Consider the following 22,448-nt stretch of genomic DNA (forward strand, 5'->3'; position numbering starts at 1 on the left):
AAGTAGAATCAGCAAGCGTAGGTTTTTTAATGGATTTAATAATGTTATTCATTTTAGTTCACATTCTAAAGCTGTCAACCTGGTTGCATTAAAAGGGGAGGGATGTGAGCAGATTCCTTCGCCTAATCTTATGTAGACATTACAAATAATATGAATGATTTTGAATGTCCTTCAGTTGTGTAGAGGTGTGTATGCACTTTGGGTTTTTCATTCACTACTATGACGGCAGAATCATTAAGTATTTTGTACTGTTCTGTTTCATGAACACAGGGAGAGGAACATGGGCTAGTAGTGTTTTCAGCACCATGGACAGCTCCTGGATATGGCTTCATAATTAGGAAATAGCTGGTGTCTGCACTTATATTTGGAGCTTTTATGTACAGCACTGGCTATCACCAGCCTGGCTTCCACCACAGGGTCCCTAATAGCCAGCCAAAAACCTACTCATAATTAATGTCAATCAGATTTTCAAATATGAAAAAATACCCAGGGTTAATTTTAGAACCAGTTGCCCACAGCAGTGAAGTGAGGCTCTTCTTTCAATTACAATAATGATGGTTTTTGAAGTGCTCAAGGGCCTCACATTAGGCTATACATTTGGGCAAGGGAATAATGCTGCTTCATTTCCCCCTCAGGGCTAGCAGGAATGTAGACAAGAGGCATAAACATAAAAATATATTTACGATAAAGACAAAAGCACTTCCACATTACTTAAAAGTAATTCAATTTTGTTTGTTTTTACCATAAGGGGAATCATAAAAGTGGTGATCGTTGCAGTGGAAAATGAAAATTAGTTCTTAAGCTGCTTAGTGTCAGTTGCCATTGTGTAATTAGGATACTGTAAATTGTGTACCACAGGGTCATGCTGCATGTGTTGCTTGAAAATATCCTTAGCAGGATTTCTAAAAGGAAATATATAGTACAGGCGTTTCAATTTCACCACTGTGGAAAAGTGCGAAACAATTATTTTGACATAATTTTTTACTGGCATCTGACAAATCATAGTCACTAATCAGAATAAATATGCTTTGTCTTTTTGGGAGCTGTCCTCCAGGGGTATTAAATGCATTTAATATGTAATATAAATGAAAAATAAAATATATTTTCAATTTATGATTGCAGTTACTCTACACCCACATGTTATTTTTACCTTTAGATGGTCAAAGTCCTTATTTGCACACTGGACAGCTGTATTGCCACTCATATATAAAACATGCAGGATTCCATTGTGGGACTGTTATGGGAAAGCGGATATACCATGGATGCTACTTTTCCCATTACACTGGAAGTTTTGAGGGCACTTAATGATGGATAGATTGCACACACAGCATTCAGACACCACTACAAAACTGAAAACACACTATACAGTTCTTCACTGGGTGAGTAGTGAGCGCTTTACCATCTGCTGTCTGCCATATAATGCTCATCAGGCTGTCCAGCATTTTCTGGTTTGGAAAATCCAACTTGCATCATTTTGTGGCATTTGTTTTATTTCCGGATTTGTAACATTTTTCCTTAATGTTTGTGCTTTGACTTTTGTATGTTCTTTGTCCTTAGGGACCACTGTACAAAAACATATAAAATCAGTAATGTTAAAGAATAGAGAACAAAGGATGTCTTCTGTAGTTTTTAAAATAACTATTTCTGATTATTTTGTGTTAAGAAAAACACACCTAAACAATCCCTCCTTTGCACTGGTTAGTATTCAGTTAGTGCTTCCTATGACATGGTTAAATTGACCTAAAAGGAGATAAGATTAACATTTCAGGAAAAAAAAAAAAGTTTCCAAAATGGCTCACTCTGACAGGCCTATTCATGCATATTAGACCAAAACCACTTTCTCAAATTATGGTTTCTCATGGGGAGCCTCTTGACCCATGCAAGTATTCAAGGAAAGACATGCACAGTTGAGCACATGCATGCGCAATCATACTTAAAGGCACATTTTCTATTGGTGTAAGTGAAGCCTGTCTGTTACTGTGAACTATTCAGGTTTTTTAAATACTGACTCATGTCAATTACCTTATTTAGTTTGGATTTTATTTTAATATGATTTAATGGCTTTGAAACCAATAAAGATCAATATGAAAAGGTTACTCATATTTAATGGCTGCCAACTGCTCCGGGTGTGTGTTCACGGTGTGTGTGTGTTCACGGTGTGTGTGTGTTCACTGCTGTGTGTGTGCACTTGGGTGGGTTAAATGCAGAGCACAAATTCTGAGTATGGGTCACCATACTTGGCCATATAAGTCACTTTCACTTTCACTTTCAGTGGTGGAAAGTATCTGTGTACATTTAATCAAGCACTGTGCTTAAGTACAGTTTTTAGGTATTACCTTTACTTGAGAATTTACATTTTCTGCTACTTAATACTTTGTCTTCTACATTTCAAAGGCAAAACATTTGTGACATATATCTAATAATGTTAATGTCACTAGAATAAGGCAAAGCTGGGAAAGTGGAGAATTAATAATTAGAATATACAAATATGGCCTCGCCTGTTGGAAAATATTCCCAAATTCTGGCACACGGGAATATCTTGGATAATTCATAGTTGAATTTCCCTCCACGTATTGTATTATTATTATTTCCTCTGGTTCAAAGTTGTTGGCACATATTACCAAAGCGCAATTTCACTTGCTACTGTATGTTGGATGGTCCTCCTTCTATTGAACACCCAATGCTATATAATTCAACATCACTGCACACTACAACCTCCATAATTTTAGCAATAACTGATTATTATACCTTTGTGAGAGTAGGTTTTATTTTTAACCTGGCAACTGAGTGTATATTCATATGGCCATAGCAAGAATTCAAAAAGTTACTGTATAAAAGTCACCAAATGACTTCCAGCAATGTTAAAGGATTTTGTTCACATTAAAACATATATAACCAAAAACATATCAGGTATCATCATGTTACTTACAGACTTATAAAACTGAAAGCACATTTACAAACTAAACACTTTTTTTTTTTTGCAAATGCACTAATAGGTTCTGAGTTATCTGAATATGAAATTTGTGGTTTTGAAGCATTTATTGTTTCTATAATCCCAGAGTCCATGACCTTAGAGTTATGTTAAAATTAATAAAAATGTGATTATCCATATACACATCTTAAAGATGTGTACTGGTGTGTTAAACTTACAGTATGTCCCCCTCAGAGAAATAAAGAAGTTCAGATAACCTTAGAGGAGCTGATACCAGACCACAAAGTCAGCCTGGAGGTGGGTGCGGCTTATGGCTCCGGCAGCCTCAGTGATTCAGGAGGCTGCTCACAGACAACATGTTCTGATGCCTGAGGCCTGTATCGCTTGCTTTCAAAAGCCCCATTGCAAGCAGTCAACAGACACAGCAACATTGATTATTTCAGCCAATACCTGCAGCTATTGCTAGTGTAGCATTTCCATGATATACTCTGCTACGTTACTCTAAATACACCAATTATTTAGAAGTCTTACATAGCAAAAATAAACTATTGAATGGCTTTCATTTTAAGTAGGAAATGCTGATATGTTTTCAATTCTTGTCGCTGTAGCCAGTATGACCTTAAACACAAACTCACACAAGCACATTTATAATTCTAAGCTTAACCTAAATCTAATGCTAAACTTAATCCTAGTCTTAATGCTCACATAACCATTTGAAGGTGTGTCAGGAAGCGAGGAGCAGCCAGTGTGCCTTAACTTACCCAAAATATCCTCACTTCACCGTGTCAAACTCAAACTGGTTCTTGCACTGTGGGCATGCAAATATGCACGCACACAGACCCAAGTACACACATGCACACTCAAATATATGCGCACAGCTCAGTCATGCAACTGGGAAGCAGTGAGATGGTTGACCTAGATTGGGAGCTGCATTTGACAACATGAAGGAGAACTCTGCATACCAACTCAGAAATCTCTACTGCAGCAGTTCTGTTACAACTTTTTGCTGTTACATATTTCTAGTATTGTAAACTTTCCTTCACCTAGTGTATTTTTTCTATGTGCTGACATTGGGAGAGCAGTAAGGACACTGGACCAAGGTGAAGACAAGTGACAGGAAACAGATATGTATGTACATATCAGAGCATTTTCATACCAAGGGAATCATATATTGACGTTTTATCAGGTACCTTTTGCATCTGATATTGAAAAAGGAGGCGACTTTGCCGTCCAATTTCTGGAGAAAGGTGTGCTCTTCTGTGCTTAACCACATTTGTGTTTTCCCTCCATCTAACCATGTAGTATTTTTTTCTCTAAAGCTAAGCAGGTAGCTTCATTTCCTAAAGCTAAGTACAAGTGTTGCTAAACCCAACTATGTATAGTTTTAGTGGATACTCTTTTTCTCTAATGCTGACACTTTGTCAGCTGTTTCCAGTGGCATCAGTAAGTGGGAGGAGAATGTGCTGGACATTCAGACAGACACAGGAGCTGATGTGGTCTAATTTGTTCCCACTATACTAGAAACAGTATAGTGGAAATTCAAATTATGACTGACAAGTACTACAAGATTCCTAATAGACAAGCAGAGAACACAACAAAAGATCTCCTTGCAATTTTATTTTTTAGGTTATAATTATTTGGGTCTGGATTGTGATGTTACATATTACATTAATTCCCATAAATGAAGTCCAGTCTCAGTGGCAACATGCATCATTTCTGTCAATCTTCATCACTTTTGACACAGTGAATTGTAATTGATTTACAAATTTAGACCTGAAATTGTGGTTCCCTTATTTAATCCATTGCAAACTTGTTAAATTTGAAAACAATTTGGATTCAAACATTGACACTGTATATAGTGTCAAAACAAAGGTGAAAGGAAAGAAATGGTAGTAAGTCTTTTAGTTGTTACAAATGCACTATTGCACCTTGGCCCTGGAAGCAATAAGGTCTCATGAGCAGTTTTCTTCACCCTGACTGGCAGACTAATAGATACTGCAGCTCATTAACATGTCTGAAGTGATACTGTCACTTTCCCAAGCCAGAGTGGTCAGAGGAAGGCACCATGCCACAGATTCAAGTCCCCTCAGAAATCCTTAATGTGAGAAAGTCAGGAAGTAAGTCCTCAGTAATATGTAATGTGGAAAAGGAGACTATCAGCAAGAGAGTGCAGAGGATCCACAGGATAAGAAGGAAAATCTGGGTGAGATTAGAAAAGGGGAGACAGGATGAAAATAGTAAGAAATAGCTTTAAAAGGAATCAGGTATTTCCTTTTCCAAGTGTCAATTCTTTCTTTTGTGTCACATCTCTCTGACTACACCTAGTACACCTTGTATTAGAACAATGAGTACCTGACAGTCACCTTATAATTAACTGCAACGTGACAGTAACTACATTGATTTTTTTTTTCCCACAAAGTAAAATTCTTGTGTAGGAATGAGAGTGATGAGTGATGATAACATTAGGCACTTCTGGACCAAACAGTTTTGGGGACTCAGCATACTGGTTCACTCCAGACCCACCAACACACTGAGACAGAGACTAGTTCACCCAAAAGACTGGACACCAAAACAAAAGATCAGCAGCGTGGTGTATGCATAGTTTTGAAGCTGGATCTAAAATAGGACTGATCAGAACCAATAATCATGTCCAGTGCTCCTTAATTAGCTTGGTGTCCTGCTATCAGCCAAGATCATTTGTGTCAACATCACTCAATCAGTCAGTCAGTCAGTCAGCAAGCCAGGTGTCTTAAAAGACTGGCAATCCTCCTTCTGCTGTCACTATCAATCCAGCTTTTACCACTATCTCATACCTGAATGCGCATGTTGCCAATCCATGTGTGTGATTGAAGTTAAGGCTTGTAATATTCATGTTAATTCTAATGTTACAGTCTCAGATGTCAAAAATGAAATTAAACATTAGAATCTAATAGTTAGTATAACAAAGCATTACTTTATCAAACCTCTAATCCTCATGAGTCTTGAGCTGTAAGACAAAAGTGTGGAAAATCATACTTAACGCAAAATAACTCAACATGTGTAACAGGGAACATGTTCTGACTGTGTTTGCAGGGCTGTTGAAAAATGTATCTGGTCTTTAATCACAAAATGTATTTAAAGATCATAAAGATTGTCTTCTCTTCAAATATGTGTTTACAGTTTCCCAAATGCTCACACTACAAACTACTTTGTGTAGTAGTTAGCTACTTGAGGCTAATATATTGTAAATTGGTCCTTGCAATGACCTATACTCATATGTCCACAGTCTGATATTGCATTATAGAGAAAGTTGCTTGTGCTTGGTTGGTTAGTTCAAGCTGTAAATTTGGACTGTGAGGTTAGAGGGATGTTGGATTAGTTTATTGTCATATTTAAAGGTTGCTATCATGTTGTGTAATTGACTAAATTATGTTTAATGGCACATTGTATGTGTGTTTGGCATATTGTACATCTATGTATAAGGTTTACAATATACAGTTGCAAATATGAAGTAAAAATGTTTATCTTTGAAGCTTTATAAATATTTGTTAAATTCTTGTTAATTTTATTTTATGTAAATATATTCTGGTTAACTCTGTTATCTGTTGAATTTTTTTCATTTTAAAGTAACAGGACTGAAATAAAAGAAGGGGAATGAAAAAATCTGATCATTAAAATGTTGACAGGTTTGAGTAATAGCCTAACTCCTCTTTGCCATCTAACCCTGTATGCCTTTCAGCATGACACTCCTTTGCTGTGAAAAAGGTAAAAAGACTTTTTTTCCACCGAATCCTTCTACAGGGCAGACACTTTGACTTGTCATGCTAAAAAAAGCACAGATGTTACTAATTCCATTAATGAGGACTATTCACATGCACCTGTAAGCTGTGACACTGTGACAGTGAGCCAGAATGCAAAAAAAAAAAAAAAATTAAAAAAAAAAAATTGAAATTCATTTTTACTTATTAATACCACCTAGAATAAATTGCTAAAATCATTTTCAAAAATGATTAATTCTGATGAACTGATGGGATACTGTATGGACCTCTAACAGCCCTAAGCCAAAACTTAATGTAGTTTCTGAAGACACAGTGTGGGTGGCATGAAAAGACATTGCTAGAATGAGCTAGTTACTACGTTTCTTCATGGGAAACATTAATTTGCTTGACAAAAACTGTGATGAAATAATCTTCTTTGACGACCTTTTTCCCATAAAATTGTTGAGAAAACAAGACGATCAAACAATAACTGTAACTAAGTCCTTCATATATAGTGCAGGTGATATTAGAGTGAACCATATAGTTTGTGTCCACACAGCTGACAAGAGCTGCGTTAACATGGCTTTTTGTCTCTTGCTGAAAAATACTGCGAAAATTGCAAAATGTGATCTGAAATTCAGGACCACTTCAAAACCCTTACTAAAATAAAAAACAAAGAAAGAGATTGGCTCAATATGACAGAAACTAGCATGGACTTTTGATCTCTGGATGAATAGTAAATCTAAAAAAGAATAATAAAATTAACACTATTCAAGAGATGCTCAAAGATGAACCTTTGTTCTATAGTAGTAGTAGTTATAACAGTAGTTTAACAATAATGATTCACCTTTTTGCTTCGGGTATTGTGACCAAGGTGCCACAATTTGCCACAAACTGTTAACCTGGCAATTGAACCAATTTGCTATTAAAATGCTAAAGTTAGAAAAGAAAAAAATGTTGATGAGATGAAACAGGGAGAAGATAAGGTGCAAAGAGAAGGAAGACAGAGGGCTAAGCTGGGTATAGCAGCTGAGACAAAAAGGCATGGAGTCACGGGGTTAAAGGAAAGGACACCTCATTGATCCACAGGAAAAAGTGTGAGCATATACTGCGTATGCGTGTGTTTCTATGAACGTGCACATGTTCACATAAGGTGTGTTTTGCTGAAAAGGTGCAGGTGTAGAGGCTTGTCGGGTCATATTGGTTCAAAGGTGCCAATCCTCCCAAACCCTCTAACTGTGAGGGTGTAAGTAGTCCGTGGTTGCTGACACATGAATGTGTTTCTCCTGTGGAGGAAAGGTAAAGGTAAAGAATCATACTTAAAACCTGGAAATTGGGTGATGTTCTGTCATTAAGCTTTTAAACCAACTTGCACGGTTTTTGACATTCTTAAGACTAATGTAAACATTACTCAATTTATTGTTGTATTTTCTGTTATTTTAAGCTGCAAAATAAAGTGGAACAAATGATATGAGGATGAAATTATCCCCTTCCCCTCGCTTTGCATTAAACATGAAATATTTAGGTATCAGTATCTCCCCTAGGGCTGTCAAAGCTCTTCAGATTTAATTACAAACCTTTTTTTTAAAAAAAAAAAAAATTACAAGATGCATTTAGATGTTGGAACAATCAGTGTTGAAAAAGTTGGAGCTGGGGGACTTGTGCCTCAGAGACCAAAAGAAAACTGTAAATGTGCCTTTTGAGGTGCCCCCACATTTGGGCAAACATGATAAAATACCTGCATAAAAGAGAAAACACGCCAGAGTTCAAAGTTGGCTGTCTTTACGGGTAAATCAGAATGAACTGACCTATGGTGTGTTGAAATATATGACAATCTGGAAAGAAGTACCCTCGTGGGTGTCCTTTTAGCGGAAGAAAATGTGATAGTGTCCTGTAAAGTATCTCCCCACAAGTAAGGAAATGATAAAGTGCCCTTTAAACAAAGAAGATATAATGCCGTGCCCTATAAGTTCCTGTTGTAATAGGATGAACTGGAGGGTCTATAAGGGTGCCCTTCCACTGAACAAAAGGAAATAGTGCTCTTAGGTGTAACATACTAAAGAGAAGTATTGGGTGCCATTTCAAAGAAAAAGAATAATAAATGGCCTTCTAGGGTGCCCCTTTATTCTCTCTAGTGTTAGAAAACCTGATGATGTTATGAGCCCCTATGAATAATCCTGCTAAATGAGAAACAAATGAGGAAGAGTGAAAATATAACTTCCTTGGCAGTGGTAAAAAACATACATGACAAAGGCAAGATGGTTATTACAGCTCTAGTGCTTTATGGCAGTGTTTTCAATCTCTTCCTGCCCAAGTACACCTGCTACCTTTGCGTTTATTAAATCAGCATATCAGGACTTGCACTAATCTTAGCAAGGTGAGCTGCGGTCTGGAGAGATATAAAACATTTTGGACCAAGTGCTTCCAGAAGCAGGACTGAAGAATACTCCTATATGGAAAAAAAACTCTTTTGTAATGTAAAATTAAAAAATATTGATTGTTACTACGTATTTCCCCCCTTTTTAAACAACCTGCTGCTCATATTGATATTACACATATATATGTAATTTTATAGCTTAATCTTCTTTTAATAATAATAATAATAATAATAAATATTATTATTATTATTATTATTATTATTATAACCCAGTTAAAGAAAAATAACACTCTAGGTAATGGATGAACACATGATTATTGCAGTTATCAATATTTATAATGTTTGTTTAATTTTCCCTGTCATTACTGTTTACTTACTTTGTTTCTAGCTCTGTTTAACTTGATGATTGTAATAGTGTTGGTGTGGTAGGTGTAATCAGTAGTAGTATTAGTAGTAGTATTTTTATTATGTTGGCATAGCATTAGCCGTATGGTTATAGCATATGTTTATTGTTATTAGACTATACAATCAAGCTCTTTGCCAATAATAGATTAATAAATAATTATGACCATTTAATTTAACACCTAAATCTGCAGAATCAGTTGAATTGACACCATTACACCATATTCCACAGTGCAATTATCCAAATTATACAAACACAAATCAATTGAAGAATTGATACAGTACAGTAGGTGGATAATGGATTAAATGATGTATAAGCGGCATAAATAAACACAGTAATAGCAAAAGTGAAGAAAACCAATGTTTGAATTACCACAGTAGTCTCATTTATCCTACTTGTAAGGTTAAACCTTAGTACCTGGTTATTAGTAGCTAAACTTTGTTTTTCCTGTGGGAGTTTTTATTTTGTTGTTTTGCTGGATGAAAAGGATTCTACCATATTGTCAAAAACATGAGGCTTTTACTGAGCTTCTCATGTCTTACCTATGCCTGAGCCAAATAAAATGTCAGGCCTCAGATTATCAGGAAGGCACAACTCGAATCAGCCAGAATTAAATGTGACCCAGAGATACAAAAGCCTCCCCTAAGCTGGGGTTCCTCTTACATTGTACTCTGCAGAATGTAACACTTCAGCTCAACCATGCCTGCTGACAATAGTCTGGGAAGAATACTGGGGGGGGGAGCATTGTTGTGAGTTTTGACGGCAAATCTGTCGGTATTGGGATTGTCTCTGCAGCAGCCACTATACAGTGAGCCAGTAGCAATTTTCTGAACATGGCACCTTTCTGGACACTAATCAGTAAAGGTTTTGTGCTTTAAATATGATCACTGGTTTCCTCAGACAATAAATGATTCACAATGACGTGTGTTGTTGTGTGCAGACGATCAAAAATGTATTACTGCTGGGTTTAGATTCTGATGCTTTTTCTAGTAGTGATTCAGATGAGTCTACAAGAATGCACTTCAATGGACTTTTATTTATTTATTGTATTTGTCAGTTGTCACTGTTCCTCTGTACCATTAAATGCTAAACACATGCTCAGAAGGCAATAATGAAGCATTTTGGTCTCTATTCGTTCAGCGTTAAACACTGTAAAGTTTACAAAGCACAAAAGAAGCACATAACCAGTGGGTACAGACATTGCAACCTGTCCCAACAGGTGTAACTAATAGTGGCAGACCTTCATGGGTTAGAGGTACAGCTAAATGGAATGAAGCCATCATTAATGTTATTAGTCACACGTGTGATTTCATTGCCATAAGAAAGCTCTGTCATGCCTATTTCAAAATACAGTAAGCTTTAGTTCTGCAGACATAACTGGGTGGATTGCAGAACAAAAGCCAAACAACCACGGCAAAAAACTATTATCAAGGAGCCACAGATTAAATTATTTATGGAGCACACGTAGGTTCATTCTGTTGTGGCAAGTCAGGGCTCCAGTTTATTGCCGGAGGTGTTTACTGTAGAAAACAAGTGCAGGACTCCACAAACAAAGTGAGGTGAGTCTTTACTCTGCCCACTAACTTGAACATTTGGCTGTCTCATTCAAGAGAAATGTGGCAGGCAGCCAGCTGGTGTAATATGGCCTTTGCTGGGGTTCTGGTTGCTCAGGAGCCAAACTCTGGTGACTCATTTCCACTTAGGAAGGGAGATGCCAGACACAGAAGTAGAGTTTGTCAGTGAGAGTGAAAATAACCATCTGCAGGCCATCTTGCGTGCCTCTTTTATTTACCGACACCACCCTGTCTAGTCTACAGCCTGTCTACTGGCTAGCTCATTGGCTGATAGACTGACTGGGTGTTTGATTTACAGGCTGTCTGGATCCTCACTGACATGTTTACTGTGTGTGTAAGCTGAATGTCTTGCTTTTTGCTAATGGTTCACTTACCCTCAGCGTCTGTCTGATAACATCTCTAAATTACATCACTGTAAATATTATTTGTTCTCAAAAAACACACTTAAAACTGAAAATCTAATGAAATATTGACTGAACATGCACTGCAGACATGTATATAGACCACTGATTATGTACAGGATGACTTAGTCTATAATCAGTCAGCACAGATTATGATATCTATATTAAATATTAAAAGTGAAGGGCTCAGACAAACAGCAAATGTGAAGCAAGAGACTCCATGAGTTCATTATTTAGTCTTTTACTGAAGCCAGGCTTGCTGTATTGACAAAATACTGTCCCTATGGTTTGTTCTTGATAAAACCCTCAGACCATTTTCCTGATTCCTCTGTCTCTTTATCTCGCTCTATAGGATCTTACATCAGACAGGAAAAGCCACAGACATTATTATACATGACTTTAATGAACTCCAATTAATGTTACAAAAGTAAACTAATATTCTGTCATTTGCCAGTGCTCAGATTTTGTAGATTTCTAATAGTGATGTGATATAAAAAGAACAGCAAACGCAGAACAGAGACTTGAGATTGAGACACCAAGATACATTTTCATGTCATTATTTTCAGCTTGTGTTTAGCTGTCAAGTTGCTTTTCAGGCTGTTCTAACCTATCCTCTTCCAAATTAGTTTCAGTTTTGGGGTATGAACACTCACTTGAAGGGCTAATGAGTTTTATACAATTTTTGTAATTGTAATGAGCGCTAACAATTTGAGGCAGAAATAAAATATGTGCGATCTCTGTCATCTATGACTAGACAACAGCCAGTCAAATCATACTCACTAAAATGTCAGTTCATAGAACATCTATCTCACAAAATCAGTTTCTTATGCCTGATGTAATTAATTAATGTAATTAAATGTAAATGTAATTAATAAACCAGTAGCAGACAATTGTTCAGCATTTATCTATAGCATATGCAGTCTGTAGTTGGTCTGTATTAGTAAAATATAAGCAGTATATCTGGGCATGCAGCAGAAAATATGACTCTAGTGTCAGTGTTTGTAGCAACTGCAATATTACTGCCTGCAGTGCACCATATTATAGAAGGCTCAATTTAGAAATGTCAAATGATGCATCTATTATCACTCAGTGTGCACAACCTAATGTTAAGTGCATGAAATGGCCCATCCATCCATGTAAGACTGATTTTAATTTTCTGCAGATGGTAGTGCTATATGATGAAGGTTAAAGACCCAAATGTTTTATGTTTTCTTAAGTGAACAATTGCAACAGATCTACCCATTTGAAATGACTCACATCACTTTTCAAAAGTCGTGTGGGGAACCACATTTTAACATGTATAGGATCCCTATTTATACTGGCAGTGACACAGGTTGAGAAGTACATAACAATTAAATAATCACACTATCCACAGTATTGTAAACTTATAGTGATGGGGCCCACTGACTGACTAACATTTTTATAGGATTGTTTCAACTTGATATTAACTGTCATTTTCTACCATCCTTTCAGTCAAACTTCAGTCCGAACCACCTTGGTATAATAAATTTGCAATATGTATTTACTGCTTTATTAGATAATTTGAGGTAATGGTTTATGTACAGTAACACCATGTCCCATAGTGTAAAAGCAAGTACAGAATTGCAAATGGAGCTGAGTCGATCAAAAACAGACAACATTTTTAATCATAAAATCAAATTTGGATTTTGTTTCAGACCAGTTGAATTCATCTTCAGTTCCATTCCTACAAATGCTTTGGTCTTTTTTAAGTATTAAACACTGTTTTTTATTTTCTGGCACTTCCACTGTGGGACTTACTTTAGGCAAAAGCGACCATTCTCATTTATTTGCAGTACACACAGGGAATAATTATAAGATCATTGGGAAGTTTAAGTTACACAAAGTCATAAGATTTCTGTACCATTTCTATGTTCAGATTTGAATAAATTGTGAAAGGGAATCTGAATTTTGACATAAATTGTCAACTGGGACAATTTACTTCACATAAATTTTCCTCTAGGCGCTGTGTTGTATCAAATGTTGTTGAACATGTTGATATGTAGATGTAAATGGCCAAACTAAAAGCTACACTACACAAGCTAAGCTACACTTGCCCACTTTCTCCTGGTAATACAACACCATGCACCATATCTTTTATATCATCAGGTATCTTTGTTTCACCTCTTTTATTCATGACAAAGCATTTCAGATATTTTGGTGAATAATTATAGATTGTTTAATCTGAAATTCTAATTTTTTTTTTTTCAAATTTAACTTCAGTTCTAAGAAATGTGCTAAGAGTGGTTGCAACTGCATTAGAGAGGTGAACATTTATATATATTTTTTTCTGTACAAATGTAGAGAAGCTTCACCTGCTGCTTTTAGCACATGGTTCTCTTTAAACAAGAGACGTTGCACATGGAAAACAGCATAAGATAAAAACATGTGGTCACTAAGAAATTGTTGCAACATCATTACTGCAAGTCAGTGTGAGTGGATAGACCTACATACTGTATATGGACAGATGGCAGCATAGGTTTTTCACTAATAAGCAGAATATATTTATTGAGCTGGTTGTAGGTTTTAATAAAGGATTGACATCAGTATGACATTCTGCAACACTGCAATTTGAAAACTGAAAACAGCTTAATAATAAGGCTTCTTCTTTGTGTGTGTTGATATTAGCAATGCCAGTGCCTGAGCAGCCTGAGGAGCAGGAGCAGGGGGCTATGGTTCCCTCTGTGATACCAGCATCTAATGGAGACAGATCTGAGACAGAGACGACCTCTTCCATCCTCGCCTCTGTCAAAGAGCAGGTAGGAACTCTTGCATGTGTGTGTGTGGTACATGTGCCAAATCTATATTATAACTTTGATAAAAAGACTTAGATTTAGCATTTGGTTGCCTTTCTTTGTCTTGCTTTTCCCACTGTTCCCCCTTGCTATGATGCAGGTCAGGAGATTGTCACTGTTATTCAGGGTAGAAGGCGCTCTACTGCTTTAAAGTGTTTAAAAGAAACCAAAGACTGATTGGTGTCAAGGGAATGAGTGTAATGGATGGAAATGATGGAGATTACGGGGTGAGAGCTGTAGCCAAGTAGACATAATTGAAAAAGTCATTAAAATCAAGGCAATTACTCAACAGGGAGCATTGGAAGGTAACTGCAACAAAAGGACAGGCTGGGCCATGATGTTGCTTGGTTTCAGGTTAGCTTGAGAAAGAGGGAACAAAAGAATGAAAACAGGACACAGAGGAAAGGAGAGGCAAATGGTATGTTGTAAGTCAGGGTTGGTATGCTTAGTGTGACAGAAGATGCAAATGGATCCAGAACAAAAATCATTTTTATTATTTCCACTGGAACCTACGAAGATAACAGTGGAGGTTTTGTTTTCACTTGACTTCTCTGTGTTTATTTTATGCTTAATTGAAGCATAAAACAAAGACCCACACAGACAAATGTGGCCAATCTCGCACAGTGGAAAGAGTCCCTCTGAAAAACGCCTCAAGTTCACACTAATTGCATTTGGTGATTTGTGTTTAGCTCTGGACTTATCCCTTTGTGTAATGGAACGCTGTTTCATGTGGATTTAGCTCATCAGCAAATGCAATTCACCATAAAGTAGATTTATCATTTTGCTTACATAGACTCTGAAGTTGTCCCTGATATAATACCAATATTGCATTTACCCTTACTGGCCAAAGGACAAGTGCTGATAGTAATTTAAGTTTTTTCCCTGGTAAATGGCTTTAATTTGTTTTTGTTGTTTTTTTTGTTGTTTTTTTTTTACTCCACCAGGAAAAAATGTTCTCTCACCGAATCAGTGCCAGCGTGCAGATCTTACTCAGATCTGTATACTAAACCAAAACTGAATCAGCTCTCCCTGTTGTTGGGAGAGCAGAAGCACCAAAGTTGCCCAAAACTGAATACTCAACAGTGAGGTAGCACTTAATCTTTCTTAAGTCAGAAACAGAAATGTCTTTGCATTCAGGTTTTTGAGCAACATGAGTTTGGAACATGAGTTACAATAAGCTTAATCAGCTCCAAATAGCAACACATTGAAGACAAAATGCTGCAGTGATTGTTGAAATGTATTTTCCCCTTCAGAAAATATGCTGCTTTTACCTTACTAAATTACTTAAACATGTTTTGGTTTAGTCAGATCAACCCAGCCTTAGTGAGAATCTATTCAAGAATGTCCACACCAATACAACAAGGTGTTGATTTGGAAAAAAACACCACTGTATACTTTACTTTAATACTATGGGGTTTATCAGTTTTCTTCAATCAAACCTTTTTACCTGCTGTTTAAAGAACACTAGACATATGATTGACGAAATTGGATAATGGGGCACATCAGGCCTATTAAACGCATTATTGGAGAGCAGCAAGTAGTGGCTGTATTGGATAATGTCTCAATATGAATGGTTCTATTGTACCTCCTCAAGCATTCACATGCAGAAAATCCCTTTTTTTGTAATGCTTTAGAAACCAACAAAAGACAGATACATGACCCAATTTCTCAGATTAGAGTGGTGGGTAAATTCTTATTTCTGTACAGATATTGACCCTGTGGACTGTAGACCAAGTCCTAATGTCAAGACCTGTCTCAGCAATATAAATAAATTGCACTGATTCGGTTTCAAAAATCTCCTTGAAATTGAATATATATTAGTATGTTTAATTGTTCATTCTCTAACCTCCTTAAGCACTTTACCACACAACCTGTAGTTGTTTCTTTGTTTGTGGTCATACAGAGTTGTTTGTAAATGGGATTGTGTGTGTGTGTGTGTGTGTGTGTGTGTGAGAGAGAGAGACAGACATATATTCAGCGGGTGTGTTTGCACAGCACAGTGATGTTTTATCAATAATATATTTCCACATTATGAACACATTGATGTCTGCACATAAGAACTGATAGTGTGGAGAGCACAGAAGTGTAGTATTTTTAATATGTTATTTTATAAGCAGATATATGGATAAGTGATTTTGGCTTCATGTGTGCACTGGAGATTCCTTTGTCCATGCATTTGCAAGTGTGATTTAGATGCCTGATGTAAATGTGTGTTAAAGGGTTAACACTAAATATAGCTTTCACACTCTCTGCCTCACACTTGCATTTTCCGTCCAGCTGTGTGTGTGTGTGTGTGTGTGTGAGAGTGAGTGTCTGTGCACACGTGTGTGCATATGAACATATCGCTGCAGGAACATATTGCTGCACATACCTAACATAACACCTCTTGCCACTGTGGTGTCCTGGTGAGGATCCACACATGAAGATGTGACACAATTAATTCATGCAAGGGTAAGAAGATGATAATGAAGTAACTCCAATGAGCCTATCCCATATCCTATCCTATAATACTTTATTCATCAGACAATATATATTATGTTAGTTATTGCACATTTAAATTTGGCATGGGCACTGAACTATCAAATCCCAAAGGTTTTGGGTCTTTTGGTTGGGCTTAAATGCAGGACATACACACTTAGTAGGCAATGCTAAGAAACAAAAGGCTTATTAAACAAAATCAGGTGGAAGGGGAATAATGCAGGACCAGAACTGATGAGCTTGGTTCAGGATGCACTGGCGGAAATGCAGCAGATAGAGAAGAGCAGGAACCGGTGACAGGAAGGAGACAGAGTCTCTAGCTGATTTGGGTACAGGTAGGCAGACAGGCAGATAAGATTAAGCAGAGGTGATAGCAGAGAGCAGACTGGGAACTTAATCTGAGACAGCTGGGATTGGGTTAGGGCAGATCAATGGACAGATCAGGGAGTAGGCTGGAGACTTGATCCAAGGCAGGCTGGTGCAGGATAAGGCTGACTGCCAGATCAGATCGTTGCGTCTTTTGGTTTTGATTTTAAATGTGTAATTTCTGTGTGATTTGTATCTGTGTTTTGCAATTGCTGCTGCCTATCTTGGCCAAGTGTCCCTTGCAAAAGAGGTTTTTAATCTCAATGGGTCTCTCCTGGTAAAATAAAGGTTAAATAAAATTAAAAAAATCTGCCAGATTTATTGACAGAGAACAGGCAGGAGATGTAGGCTGATATAGACATGTCTGGGCACAGGGGAACAGGCAGGTTAGACAGAGTTACTGGTCAGGGGCAGTCAGGAGAGCAGTGGCAGACAAGTTCAATTGCAGGGAGACAGGAAGGTTGAGTCATGTTCAGGCTGGGAGGCAGGGAGTAAACAGGTGGCTTCGTCAGGGGAAGACTGAGTCGTTTTGGAGTAAACAGGCACACTGAATGGGTCTAGACATTATTGGGAAACAAACAGGGGACTGAATCAGGGAATAGCGGGATCAGGGTCAGAGGGGTTTAGCTTGATGCAAGCAGGAAAACCCATGTATTGGCATGAGTTGAACAGGAGGCAGTTCAGGTTTGGGCAGGGAGGGAGACAGACACAGAATACCAATGGAAACTGGGGTGTGCAAGGCAGGTTCTGGGTAAAGTACAGTAGAGCAATCAGTGTAATTACCAGTAAGGAGAATGCAGGAAATAATGAAGAAAGAGAAACAGGAGAACAGGGGGGAAACAGCTTATTTGTATCTGACTGATATGCAATGGCAAAACATTTAAGCTCTGTTTCTCCACATGTTTATGAGCTGCAAGGATGCATTCTTACACACAGTAAGACTGGGACTGTGCCCAGAGGAAAATTCAGTCCAGGATGTTGGCAACTCACTCAATGTGCACATCTCTAAGTGGGTAAGACTGGACAGTCAACTTAAGAAAGGGTGATGCAGTAGTTAATCTTTTATGTCACCAATTGGTATAATCACCACCTGTTAGACTGGGGAACCATTTCCCCAGTGCAAAGGTACTGGTGGCCGGTGGCATGGTTAGCACAACACATCGGCCTTCTGGATTTACAAGCTGCACTTCGTGTCAGAACTACAACAAGCAGAGGATCTTACGTTGTAGTTATCTTTGCAAATTGGCCTGAGGGCCTCTTAAAATGGTTCCCTTCATCCTTTAGTACCTACTCCTAGAGATGGTTCAACAGCATGAAACAGCATGAGACTCTATTCAAGTAGAATAGAGTTTCATGCTGCTGGCACTTAGCTGGCCCATGATTATATAATTTTATGATTGCTTCCCTCTTTTTAGTACATTATTGAGAACTACTTGATTGGCTGGACCTTGTGGCTCAGCTCGAAGGATGCTTTACTCTTTCCAGTGGCTCAGGATTTGGGCGTGGCCTTTGGGACCATGGATTTTCTCTCCATGGTGTAACCACAGCCTGTGATAAGTGTGCCACAGCAATCCTGGGCTCCATGGACTAAAGCAGTGTGTGTATGTGTTGTAGGGGAGTGTTTCAACTATGGTATAATTAAGGACAAGTAGATTTCTTCTCCTACACAGCATATGACATACTCCAGCTCCTCCTGCAAATTGCGGAGGTGTCCAAATCTTTCTCAACTTTAAGGAGAATGTACCCGGCAGGAAAGCAACTATGCTGAGCCGGAAACTGGCTAGGTTGTTGTGATTTCATTGCTCAGTTTCTCAAAGGTGCTTCTAGATTTACTTCTAGATTTACTCCCTGCCTGTCCATCTTTAGGATGATGTCACTGGTTGCCCACAGAACAACAGACCAGCTTTTTGTCTGTTATAGACCTAACTTCCTTGTACAACCAATCACCAAGTCTATGCTCTCTTATGAGATTATGGGTGCAAACCAGCAGGCCTTTAACAAGTCAGGTAGAGCAGTAAAAGAAGGGTGTGTGCTCATTCCACACAGTAACTGTTCTAACAACAATTTCTCGAAAACAATGATTAGAAGAAACAAAGATGAATTTATATAGTTATATATAAAACACACATTGCAACAGATGGCTCATAGCAACACCTGGACCTATGCAAGACCAAAAATTACTATTATTAATTGGGACTTTGAGCTACTCTTAATCAGTTGGGGCCAGTGTGTGCACTCACAACATCTTGTCAGTGATTTGGAGGTTTTGTTGTAGAGTTCATTATCATTTATATATAATAGTAATTATATCACAAGCAGATTTTTATTATTGGTTGAATAACAATGTAATGAGGGCAGTTGGTTGTAATGCTTTGATTGCAGAGGTTGGCTTTAGCTAATTAAATTAGAATTATAATTAAAATCACAATAAGCACCAGTCATTAAGTTGTAACACTGTTTATTATACACTAACACTATTAGCAAACATGGAGTCCAATCAGTGATACCAGATCAGAGGCGTGGGTTAGAGCCACCTTGACACTCCCACACAGTGAGAAAACATGGTGCATTGTTGCATTGCATACAGCAGGGCACTGCAAAGGAAGCTGCTGCTAAAAAGCTAGTGGGCACCTGAGATTTGCCAAAAAGCACCTTGACACTTCACAGCACTAATGGGAAAAATGTCAGGGCCGCAGTCACCCATGAACACAGAACTCACAAGGAGCATTTTCGTGGAAAATATGGACAAACATATGTCTGATTCAATGGAAGTGCAATGATACAGCCTGGCACCTGGGCACAGTTAGTTTACCTTACTCAAACCTCATTCCCTCTTGTCTATTGTTTGCTCACATACACCATATGATCTTAGAAACCCCTGCTGGCATTATCTTGTTTACCTCACTCCCCTCTTCTCACTCACACATGCATTGCATACACACAATGCAACATGTACCCTGTGCTCAGAATATTGGCTGTGCGGTTGATGCTTTGGTGTAAAATAAACCCTGTCTATTTTTTTTTTTCTTAATGTTTTCTGAATACCACCTCTGCCATGAACATGCTCCAAATTATCTTCACCACATTTCTCTTCTATTGGTTATAAATCTGCATTTAAACACTAAAATGTTCGGACATGCACTTTTTTATTTAAGCATTATGTAAAGTTTCATAATTTGGCTAAGCATTTATGAAACAGATATTTTATAGACAGATCAAAATTGTCCTTGGAAGGGCCATGACAGAGATGCTGTGGAATAACCTTAAGAAAGTCATTCATGCAGACAAAGATGAACAAATGCTTAAACCATATTTACATTTAAATGTATTCTTATTGCTACTGCCTTATTGCCCATAAGGGCAAACTCCATCAGTGCCGGCATTGCAACTTTAAAATTGCAGACCCTTTTGTTCTCAGTCGCCATATCTTTCTAGGAGTGAGTGTGAGTGTGTGAGGTTGTTTGTCTCTATGTGGCCCTGTGATGGACTGGTGACCTGTCCAGGGTGGACCCCTGCCTTTCACCCAAAGAGAGCTGGGATAGGCTCCAGCAGATCCCTGGGACCCTGGTTAAGGAATAAGGGGGTATAGATGATGGATGTATTCTTTATGACTGGCATGCAGTTTTCAAATTAATATCTATAGCCTACACACAATGGAGTAGAAAAATACTACAGTACATTTTTGTAGATCATCCCGTTAATGTCAAAAAAATAAAAATCTATCAGGTGAAATGAAATGTCCATATGTCAGGAAAGTTCATGTAAGCTCTCATTGTCAGATGACTGTCAACTGGCTATTCTCTCATTAATTTGTTCATATTCAATGGCTGCAACAATCATTTAAGTTTCTTGAGATGCTTTGCATGATGTTGCATCATGTCTCAATCGCCTCAGGAGAGCTCCACAGAGATCAATTTACCCAGTGCTGATTTGCTGCACGATCTATCAGTTTTGTGCATATTTGAATTTAGTTGGAGGTAATGTTCTGCTCTGTTTATACAATATTTACTAAATATTAAATATTTAATATTTATTTAAGTTGTAGAAAGAATGCCACAAGAGGCTGTAGAATGAGTCAAAATTTTATATTCCATGTTTCTGTTTTTTTTTTTTTTAATATCCAAATGTTTATTTGTTTATGTTATAATTTCAGAGTACAATGAGAATCACAGTAGAATTACAGTTATTTCAATAACAAATGGAAAGTGAGGTGACACCAAACTTTAGACTGGTAGAGCACTTCTTATAATATCTTTCCACAAAAAACAGCTCTACCTGCATGTTGCTGAATGGCACTGTGTTCATCGTGCTTTGTGTTTGCTGGATGTGAGCTGAAAGTATCAACAAACCACTTGAGTTATCAAAGGTTCACAACTGATAGAGGCTTTTAGTTTGCATATTTCAAAGCAGGAAGGTCTTTTTCAAAGCCAAGACAGTAATGCGTTCTCTGCTCTAGACTGCCAGTTATTCTCCACACTCCTTTTATTTGCTGGAGTTTGAGTACATTTCACTGGCCTTTAAAGTGAGCTAAAAAAAAATCCTTTTGCTAATACAGTTTCAATAAGATTAACTTCTGCTCTGGTTATTAACTGTGCATATTCTCAACACTTTGGCACTCTCCAACACTTATGGAAGTTAATTTAAATTAGATTTTTTGTGTAGGTGTTTGTGTTTTTTACAACTTACTCTAGAGGTGTGTGTGTGTGTGTAAAATTTGTTTAAGTGTGTACCCTAATAGACTTCTCTGCTCCTTTTCCTCACAGTCTATCTTTGCCTCTCCATTTCTCTCCTCTTTATCGATACACTGTCTATTGCTGGTGTCACAACTGTGTTTTGTGGTGGGTTTAAATGAGCTTTGTCTCAGGGTCAGAATGATGGGTAAGAAATGAATCCTCATACATATCAAATACAGCAAATAAAAAAAAAAGTTTCATAGCTCTGTGGCACCTGAAATCTGTGGCACAGAAGACTAAACATTTGATTCATGCCACACAAACTGTCAGCAGTTTGCTGCTATAACAATATTGAGTAAGACTTGCTTTTAGCTTGCAAAATGTATACATTTCCTGCTGTGACATGGGTTAACTCTGAAATGACATGGTTATACCACCTTACAGTTAGAACTTTGACAGCATCAGAGTGGATGCGCTGATTCAAACAGGCTTGTGCTTTGAACAGATCTGCCAGTGGTTTTCAGGCAGAAAATTGGGTTTACTCTGTGTGTGTCCTCAGTGTCCTTCAACATTTATCTCTTTCACTGTGCCAGTGTGGGAACAGATCATTTAGCCAGCAGACATACATTCTGGGCTCTGTGTGTGTATACTGTTTGCACATGCAGACTAATTGCCGGTTTGCATTATTTCTACA

The 22,448-nt window shown here is 37.7% G+C and overlaps 1 protein-coding gene across 7 annotated transcripts in view; it reads left to right on the forward strand.

Annotated features, from left to right (window-relative positions):
* The window catches only part of ctnnd2a (catenin (cadherin-associated protein), delta 2a), a 258,555-nt gene that overhangs the window by 17,455 nt on the left and 218,652 nt on the right, over window positions 1-22,448 (forward strand). For all 7 annotated transcript variants that reach the window (XR_003294714.2, XR_003294713.2, XM_026291760.2 and 4 more), the window contains exon 2: window positions 14,071-14,201. Coding sequence is in view for 5 of the 7 variants with exons in the window: in XM_026291760.2 (XP_026147545.1) it covers window positions 14,073-14,201 (129 nt within the window). In the remaining 2 variants the exon portion in view is untranslated. The remainder of the gene's footprint in view (window positions 1-14,070; window positions 14,202-22,448) is intronic.

Source organism: Mastacembelus armatus, chromosome 20 (assembly GCF_900324485.2).
Source record: "Mastacembelus armatus chromosome 20, fMasArm1.2, whole genome shotgun sequence".
NCBI classification, from domain to species: Eukaryota; Metazoa; Chordata; class Actinopteri; order Synbranchiformes; family Mastacembelidae; genus Mastacembelus; species Mastacembelus armatus.